This window comes from Drosophila hydei, unplaced genomic scaffold (genome assembly GCF_003285905.1).
Source record: "Drosophila hydei strain 15085-1641.00,03,60 unplaced genomic scaffold, DhydRS2 tig00000001-arrow-pilon, whole genome shotgun sequence".
Classification (NCBI taxonomy): domain Eukaryota; kingdom Metazoa; phylum Arthropoda; class Insecta; order Diptera; family Drosophilidae; genus Drosophila; species Drosophila hydei.
Genome location: NW_022045643.1, coordinates 1,221,281 through 1,231,469, shown reverse-complemented (window position 1 = coordinate 1,231,469; position 10,189 = coordinate 1,221,281). Strand labels below are relative to the sequence as shown.

Below are 10,189 nucleotides of genomic sequence, written 5' to 3'. Positions count from 1 at the left end.
TCTCCTTCAGTGCAACTCGAACTGAGCAGCAAAGCCTACAATTAGCTTAAAATCTGTGTCAGCAAATGAAAGACATATAACTTCTATAGGAAGTCAACATAAAGCTGAACTTCAATGAGAATCACATAGAAAGGCATTGCGAAGAATGTAGAGAAACGTGAATGAAATGCCTAAAGGCAACTCGAGAGACGAAAAGCCTACAATCGATGTAAACAAATGCTAGACATAATAATCTATAATTATCTATATCAATCTGTGTGTATATCGCGCACAATTTACAACTCAATTAAATGGCTATAAAACGATTATATAAGACAGTGTAATGGCAATGCTGTTTAGCCTAACAACATTTAACGCGACAATCTGTTAATGTCCCCAACGAGCTTGGCCACGTCTCAATCGACTGTTTATCTAACTCTCCAGATCTTGTGGCAGACATAATCTGAGATCTTAGCCTGGTCGCAGCTTTAGTTGCTGTGCGCGTTGACAGTCGGCTGCAGCCATTCACTTTTGCTTAAGCTACAGCTACAGCTGCTGGGGTACTTACAGTCGCGGCTCATGCCAGCCGAGAGGCATTTCTTGAAGCGACAATACTGACAGCGATTCCGATTGAGCCGTATGACCAGGCACTTGCCGTCCCTCAGGCAGCGATACTCGATCTGCTTCTGTATGCTGCGACGAAAGAAGCCCTGCAACGGGATAGATGTGAGTGAAGTCTCTTGACTCCTAATTGCAAGTGCAGCAAGTGCAACTTACCTTGCAACCCTCGCAGGAGGTTACACCATAATGATAGCCCGAAGCTTTGTCGCCACAAACTTTGCACGGCACAAACGACTTTGAGGAGACGCCGTTGCTGCTGCTGTTGTTGTTGCTGCTGCTGTTGTTGTTGCTGTTGCTGTTGTGATTGCTATTGCTGCTGCCGTTGCTGGAGTCAACAATACCAAATTTCTGCTGCTGCTGCGCGTGGTGCTGCTGCTGCTGTTGCAACTGCTGTTGCTGCGTGTGTTGCTGCTGCTGTTGCTGTTGCTGCTGCTGCTGCTGCTGTGAGTGTTGCTCTGCAATGACAAAGTGCATTTGCTGTTAGCTGCTTTACACATTACTCATACGCCACTTGGCCAAATGAGCAGGCGTCAATCGTCTATCGCCTGCCCCATATCTCTTGCCACATTCCCAGCTCTCGCCTCATTTGTCAGTGACAAACGCTGACAGCTCGCGCGCGCCTGTCAATAGAGCTGCCTGACGCTGCTGCTACCTGTGGGTGGCTGGCTAACGGCAATCGAATTCAGGTGCAAACAAATTATATTAATGGACAGCTCGATTGTGGCAATATTGAGCTGGCATTTGCCACAATTAAGCAGCAGGAAAAGGCGAGCTCTGCGAATCGAATATGGAATATGAAAAATTTGAGATTAAGCTGAGATTAAATTAAATTAATTCAATAACAAATTGATTCACATTGAATGAATTCATTCAGTAAACCTAACTGTAGAGCAGGTAAATAACTATCTTGGGCATCTATGCATATATAGATCAGTCGCTCAGTCCTTAGTGAAGCTCAATATTTACTCACTTAGAATTTTTGTTTTCTTATATCTAGTAGTTGTACTCATAAAAGCTTAACACTTTATAAGGCAAGGGCACTCAAGAGCATATATATTCTAAATTGCAGGTTTGAGCTTTACTTTTCATATAGAAGCACCCATAGAAGACAGAATGATATGTGGATTCAGATATGACCTTGAGAATAGTTGTGTAAGAGAAAGAAGAAGACTCCATACGCTCCATGGACATTGAATAGTCTTAACTGGGAACTAAATCGATGTTGCTGTTGGTTCATCTGTTATAAATCACAAAAGACTTGAAGTTTAGAAGAAACGTTTTTCAACACTGGATTTGCCTTAGTGAAGCTCATGAGCCTAAGCAGAGCGTATGAATGAATGAACGAATGAATCTATGTATGTATGGATGAAAGTATGAATATATTAATGAATGATTTAATGCGTGAATTTATATATGAATATATATGAATGTTTGTATGTATGAATGTATGAAAGTATGAATATATGAATGTATGAATGCATGATTATATGCGTGAGGGTATGTATGTATGTATGTATGTATGTATGTATATATGCATGTATGTATATATGTAGGTATGTATGTATGAATGAATGTATGTATGAATGTATGTATCTATCTATCTGGATATATTGATATCCATTTATGTATGTAAGTATATATGTATGTATGCATGTATGTATGTATGTATGTATGTATGTATGCATGTATGTATGTATGTATGTATGCATGTATGCATATATGTATGTATGTCTGTAAGTTTGAATGTATGTATGTATGTATGTATGTATGTATGTATGTATGTATGTATGTATGTATGTATGTATGTATGTATGTATGTATGTATGTATGTATGTATGTATGTATGTATGTATGTATGTATGTATGAATGTATGAATGTATGAATGTATGAATGTATGAATATATGAATGTATGAATGCATGATTATATGCGTGAGGGTATGTATGTATGTATGTATGTATGTATGCATGTATGTATATATGTATGTAAGTATGTATGAATGAATGTATGTATGAATGTATGTATCTATCTATCTGGATATATTGATATCCATTTATGTATGTATGTATGTATGTATGTATGTATATATGTATGTATGCATGTATGTATGTATGTATGTATATATGTACGTATGTATGTATGTATGCATGCATGTATGTATATATGTACGTATGTATGTATGTATGAATGTATGTATGAATGTATGTATGAATGTATGTAGCTATCTATCTGGATATATTGATATCCATTTATGTATGTATGTATGTATGTATGTATGTATGTAAGCATGTATGTATTTATGCAATATAGCAATCTATCCATCTAAGTAATCCATCTATCCATCTAAGTAAAGTATAAAAAAGTTTCAAATGAGCAGAGGTCAGGGTATCTCCTAGTCGTGCCGCCTCCCGACTTGACAGCTCTTATTTGTCTTTGTTTAAATTGAAAACTTTTCAAGTTCTCTTCAGCTTTTTAGACCAGATTCTTGTCGTGCTGTCGCGCTGCGCAGCAACAGCCTCGAAAATGCATTTAGTGAACGCAATTGCTACGACAGACAGCAATCAAATTCAAATGCGAGCAGCAGCAGCGCTAAAAGTGCATTCAACTTCAACTTCAGCAGCAACAACAATGCTGATGGCTGCTTGAATGTGTGATAAGCAAAAATGCCAAAAAATCACGTATACGCCACAGACAGCCACCTACACAAGTGCAGCAGCAGCAGCAGCAGCAGCAGCAGCAGGAAAACTCTTCAACAAGCCGCACACAAATTTCCACTGCAAGCGCCGAAAATTTGCAATGCAAATTGCACAGGAAAAACTGAGGCACACAAGAGGCAGCAGCAGCAACAGCAACGGCAACAGCAGCAGCAACAACAACTACCCGAGAAACTCTGTTGGCTTCTTGGCATTTCATTTCATTTCATTTCATTTCAATTTGCCTTTTTCTAATGCAAAAAAGGCAAATGAACTAAGCGCGGAGTTTGAACTGCGAGTTGCAGTTGCTGCTGCTGCTGCTGTTGCAGCAATCGGCATTGCCACACCTCGAAATGCGAAGCGAAATGAAATGAAATTAATGTGCAGCTTGCACGCGCCAACGAGCGACGCACTGGCAACTGGACGCAAGAGTTGTTGCAACGCTGGCTAGGGGCAAGGCTGGGGCTTGTGTGGTGCATATGCCCCAGTGTTACGGGCTTGTGCAATTGCAAATTGAATTTTCAGCTAAGAGTGGCAGAGCGGCAGGGCGGGGGCGACTGGAAAATGTCAACGGCAAAGGAAATTCAAGTGGCAGTTGCTGTTGCAGCCACAAATGCTGCAACTGCAACTGCAACTGCTGCGGCGGCTGTTGTAGCTGCTGCTGCTGCTGCTGTTGTCGCTTCATTTTCGCGCCGCGTTCAAATGCAAATCACTTGGCCGCCTTTGTGAGCTGACAATTTAGATGCCATTGTTGCCGCTGGGCGGAAGGGGAGGGGGCGACAGCGGCTGTGGCAGGGGCAGCTGCCGCCTGGCATTTCCGCGTTGCCAGACAGTGGCAAGCGATAGACAAGCGACAACAACAGCAAACAGTTCATAATTTTGTATTTATTTGCTTTTTTCTTGGCATTCAGCGATAAAAGACGCAAAGCAGAAGGAAAACTGATTGAGTGCTTGGAAAATCACTGCACAGGGGGCAGTTGCAACAGCAACGCGTTTTGACAGCGCCTCCGCTTCAAGTGCAATTTAGTTTCTTTTGCTTTTGCTAATTGCCGCAATTAAATGCTGCAAATAAATCCTGGCAATTGCTCAAAAGCAACTGCAACTGCGACTGCAACAGCAACAATTGCAGCGCACAAGTTTCCTTTGGCACTTAGCAAACTCTGCTAGAAAACTTTACAGATATAATTCACTAATAAACTTGAGCAGAAATTATAAATTGGGCTTTAGATGTGATTAAGAGCAGCTGGAAGCCTTGAGATATGCTTATAAAGTTTCTATTTGTCTGAAAGCTAGCGTAGTTTTACAGTTATTTTAGTGAAAATTTAAATCAATTTTTATTAGCTCAGCTATTTTCAGAGCAGCCCACATATACACTCCGCCCTCAATGTCCGTTTTTGCCTTTCTCATATGAAATATTTGCCTAAGCCTTTTCTTTGGCTTTGCTAAGTTTTTGATTTGTATTTAAAATATTTTTAAATATTTATAAAATGCGTTGTAGAAGCTTACATAAATTGTTAATAAATATTTGATGTGTTTTCATTTCAGTTCGACTCAACATACTCCATCTTCTCTAAGGACACTCAAAACATATGCCAACAACATGCGACTATTTCAACAGTTTCCGCTTGATTTAGATAATCAAATTATCGAAACAGAAAACAAAGAGCTTAAAGCCAAGTTAGTCATGTATCTACTTAGCACAGCTTGAACACTATTTGCAATTGATTTAAGGAACTTAAAACATTAATTTCTATAGCTGTAAGCTTGCTTGAAAAATGCTTGCCTTGTTGAGATATATTAACTATAGAATTGTATAGTATAGTATAGTATAGTATAGTATAGTATAGTGTAGTATAGTATAGTGTAGTGTGGTATAACAAAGTATAATATAGTCCCTAGACTGTTTTCAAAAGATTGAATAATAATATAAATTTATCAATTAATATTTTTTTAAATTTCATGACTTGAATTAAGAATATATTCCTAAGCTCCCAAATATTATAAGAAATTGTACAAAATACAGAAGTTAAAAAAGTTCAAGTGTTTGATAAGAATTCAATATAAATACAAATTTAAGAACAGAGAGAGTCTGGCAGGCAAGCTCAACAGGCCTCAGCTCATATTTCCAGGTTACCAAAATCGTTAAGCTTCAGCTTTCCGAGTCGAATCACTACATTTTCCTAATAAACTCTCTAATTTGACTTTGCTTACATGTAATGCCAAAGATTATCCAATGCTTTTCCTGTACATCAGTTGCAACAAGTTGATTGATTTGGTGGCATGCGCCGCCCAATTCAACTTAATTAAAATGTTTGCGGCAATCAAATTAATTTCAACTGAGCAATTGGCAAATGCAATTTGAAAGTCATTTATGAAAATGAAAACCATTTTGCCATGGCTTTCAATTGCAGCAGCAGCAGTGACATGAAAGCCAATTTTCCTTCAACAACAGCAACGAGACGAAGGAGAAGAAGAGGAAAAGCGAATTACATTCATTTTCACATTTTCCATGCTGCACTTTAATAGTTTCCGCAACGCAAAGATGGAAAGAGGAAAGAAAAGATAAGCACGAGTCGAGGCAGCAATTGTTGCCGCTTTTGTTGCTGTTGCTGTTGCAACACGGAAGAGAGACGTGACACACCGTCTGGCTGTGGCATACCTGCGTGTCCTTTGCTCAAATGCGCAACAGTTGCCGACGTGGAGCTGATCGCTGGCGAGGATGTTGCTGCTGAATGGCCGTTGTGTTGCTGTTGTAGCTGTTGGTGCTGCTGCTGCTGATGTTGCTGATGGCTGGCATTGAGTAGCGTTGAACGATTGTAGAGCTCACCACTGGATGCCGACGATGAGGATGAAGATGAGGAGGAGACGTTGGCCGAGCTGGAACTGGAGCTGCAGCCGCTGCCGCGTCCGCTGTCTGGCGAGGAATGTGCCCCGGCCGAGCTGCAACTGTTGCTGGCGGGACCAAACTGATGCACACTGCTGATGGTGTACAGAGCACCTCCACCATTGCTCAAAGCCGTGCAGCTCAGATGTGCTGCTGTTGCTGCCGCTGCTGCTGCAGCTGTTGCTGGTGCTGCGGCAGCAACTGTTGCTGGCGTTGCACTATAGAAGCTGTCGCACTGCAGCAATTGCAGCGGGTCCGCTTCGATGGCACTTAAACAATGCTGCAGCTCCTGCGCTGGGCCAGCTGCTATTGCTGTTAGCTGTTGCTGCTGCTGCTGTTGCTGCTGCTGCTGTGGTTGCTGCTGCTGCAACAGTTGCTGTTCCTGTTCGTCCTCTGGCTCGGTGTCTAGGCTGCCCGCTTCGCTGAAGGCGCCCTGCGTAGATGAATCCTCGGGCGTGTCAAAGAAATGCAAATTGAAATCTGAATTTGCATCGAAGCCGACTTCTGGCAATGCTTCGTTCTCCTCCTCCAATTCGTCCTCCTCCTGCTCCTCGTCTTCCTCATCTACTTCCTCGTCCTCCTGCTGTGGCTGCTCTTCGTCTTCCTCCTCGTCCTCCTCCTCCTCCTCCTCCTCCTCCTCCTCTTCGTCTTCGTCGTCGTCTGCCTGCTGGAGTTCTTGCTTTGCCTCCAAATCTGCAATATTGCTGTTGTCCTGCTGCAATTGTTGCTGCTGCTGCTGCGGGCGTGTCAGTGGCTGGCCCAGATTCTTCACCACAGTATCGATCAGCAGTTGGGAGCGTATTTGTGCCTGTGCCTCCAGCTCTATTTGGTATACATCCATGTTGCTGGCGTCGCTGCAGTCGCATTGGCATCCATTATCATCAACAACAACATCTCGCAAATTGAATTCGATTCAAGCAACATTTGCAATTTTCTTTCCACTTAATAAACAGTTCAAAGATATCTTGATACGATCTTAATTATATATATATATATATGACACATTTAGTCCAAAAATATTTGTATTCCTATATAATTTGTACAAATCTGAAACTTTTAACTTTTTTTAATCGAAAGAATTAATTTTTTTGATGCATTTCTGAATCTCACTTAATTAAATTATTAATTTAATAAACAAGCCTTTCTTTGCAGTTCTCAAAATATTTCCTTTTGGTATTTTTGGCATCAAATATCAGAGACCCTCAACCCTTATCCTAAAACCTCTTGATTTCTTTCTATATTTTCCAATTTATAAAATAAACTAATTATTTTTTCATATATTTTCACTTATATATTGCTTAAAAGCTAAACGATTTTCACACTTCACTTTCACACAAGCTTAAGATTGATTTTCAATTTTCATCAATATAATTTTCGAATCACTTCCATGTTTGTTAAACCCGTTATTGGAACTGTTCGATAAGTATCCATAGATCTCGACAGTTGGATAAGCAGGACGCGTTCACTAATTAAACAAATTGAAAAGGAGAAACAGCAAGAGAGAGAGGGAGATAGAGAGAGAGAGATAAAGACTGAGTGAGAGGGAGAGAGCGCGATAACGGCGACGGCGACGACGACGACGACGATGACGGCGACGACGCAACAACGTTTAGGAAAATGCCAAATGGAAATTGTGAAAATGTGCGATCGCGCGTACAAAACTCTCGTCTCGACGAGATCCAAGCGCCAACTTCGCAGCGCTCCAAATGCGCAACAGAAATTCAAACCAAACTGCAGAACTGCAGAACCTACGACAACGACAACAACGACGACGACGGCGGCGACGACGACGGCAGCGACGGAGCACAAGAAAAGAACAAGAATAAGAAGAAGGCGCGTGCGTGTGTGTGTGTGTGGAAAGAGTAGGAAAATAGCATGCATGCATGTGTGTGTGTGTGGTGTGGTGTGGTTGCATGGAGTAGGAAAAACTTTTGTAGCGCCGTTTGAGCGACCGCCGCACTAGGCAACCGGCTGACTCAGAAGCAGAGGAGCAGCAGCAGCGGCAGAGGAGCACCAACAGCAGCTGCGGGAGGAGTGGGAGCTGGGGTGCATCTATCTTTCTAATCTACAACAAGAACAACAACAACAGCAACACGCATTGGCACTCTCGCTGTTTGTTGTTGCTGCACTTTTCCATTTGCTGGGGCCACTTGGTTCCTGGTTGCTATTTTCAATTTCTATTGCCCGTGGGCAGCAGCTACAGAGATAGCAGCGACGCCAACGCTAACGTCAGCGTCAGCGTCGACGTCGATGTTGACGTTCACTTCAAGTGCACACACTTCTTTCTCTCAAGATCAATTTCACACACACAACGATAGGCAACGGGCCTAGAGAAGAGAACCGTTACAAAGTTTGCAATATCGCGTGAGTGCAAGAGAGGGAGAGAGAGCGAGAGCGCGCAAACCAAATGGCAGGAGAGAGCAGCAAAGTCAAAGAACCTTTCGCGTCTTTTGAGCGTGCCAGAGCGCTTGAGCAAGAGCGCAGCGAACGAGCGGGAGTTCTACAATGCGGAAGTGAATAAATATTGCACTCGATGTAGTTGTTGCTGCTGCTGCAGTTGGTGCTGATGTTGTTTTTGTTGCTAGGCAGTAGAAAGTGCCAAACAAGTTTTGGTGCCAACAGATTTTGAGCTGTGCGCTGACGCCCGCAACATAGCGGAAAGAACTTTTTAGACGAAAGAGAAAGAGAGAGAGGGAGACAGAGCCAAAGAAACAGTTGCACATGAGTGAGAATTTGAATATAATTACTGGAAGCAAATTAGAAGAAGAAGAAAACAAGTTTTTGTTGAATAGATGTAATTATAAAAAATCTTTCTATTTAGAGAAGAGTATTATTCGAATTGGAATAAGGCAGTAGCCATCAAAGTATATTGGTTTACCACTCTAACTCCTAATCTTGCTCTCTCTATAATCTATAATCTATAGTCTAGCTGCCTCCTTCACGCACTCATCAAAACGCAAAAGAAATGACAAAATTATAAATAAATGGAAAAAAATCAAGCAAGTGTTGTATGCGCACAGTTTTCCACATTTCGCAACGGTCTCCATGGCGCAACCGCCTCACACATTTTCCATGACGAATGCCTGGCACAAAAGAGAAGCAACGAAAGTCAATGATCAGCGTGTGGCAAAACGACGTCGGCCGCAACTGCGGCTAGTTTTGCTATTTTTCCAACGGCAGCGAAAGCAACAGAAACTGTAAATAACAAGAAACAGCAAAGGCAGCGAGGATCGAAAGCGAAAAGTCAACGAGGCAAAGAACGGGCGCAGACGGTCGCAGACGGGCGCAACGGGAATGCTTCGTAAAGCCGAAGCGTATGCCCGACCGCCGACCGCCGACCGCCCCCAACAATCGTAGCATGTTCGATTGCATTTGCCTGATAAAACCTGATCTTTGCAAACACACACACGACGACGCCATAAGACACGCGACGTCAACGCCGACGTCGACGCCAACGTCGACGAACCAGGAAGAGAAAAATGAAAATGCCGCTCGCTAACGCAGCTGCAGGCGAAGATTGTGTAATCGCTGTGAGTGTAACAGCGAGAGAGTGCGAAAGAGCGTACGAGAGAATTTGTCTATAAATGTGTGCGTATATGCGTATATATATCTATGTGTATGTGTGTGTGTGCATTGAGTGAGAGTTATTTGAAGCGGGTCGCCCTCTTCGCCGCAACCACGTGGCCTGTTGTTGTTGCTGTGCCCATTGCCTATGCCAATATGACCATGCCTATTTGCTGGCATGCGCCCATTGCATTTCACTTATCAACGCGACGGCAGCGGCTGCTGCTGCTGTTACTCAACTTTTTTATTTTTGCGTTTTTATTCGCTTGTCTCTAAGTTCAATGACTTAAGCAGCGTCACGGACAGCAGCAACAAAGTGGCGCAAATGCGTTTAGTTTTATTTATTTGCTCATTATTATGCCCCTGCTGCTAGATTCTTAAATTCTTGTTTACTTTGCACATTTTTTCCATAGCTTCTGTATTTTTTGTCGTTGTTGTTGGATAGATG

The 10,189-nt window shown here is 42.3% G+C and overlaps 1 protein-coding gene across 1 annotated transcript in view; it reads right to left on the bottom strand.

The window, feature by feature from the left end:
• The window catches only part of LOC111594359 (ecdysone-induced protein 78C), a 39,064-nt gene extending 32,046 nt beyond the window's left edge, over positions 1 to 7,018 (bottom strand). The window contains 6 exon segments of the mRNA XM_023307619.2: positions 548 to 689; positions 757 to 1,026; positions 5,933 to 6,021; positions 6,106 to 6,324; positions 6,327 to 6,394; positions 6,396 to 7,018. Of these exon segments, the coding sequence (XP_023163387.2) occupies positions 548 to 689; positions 757 to 1,026; positions 5,933 to 6,021; positions 6,106 to 6,324; positions 6,327 to 6,394; positions 6,396 to 7,018 (1,411 nt within the window).
• Between the last annotated feature and the right edge of the window lie 3,171 nt (positions 7,019 to 10,189).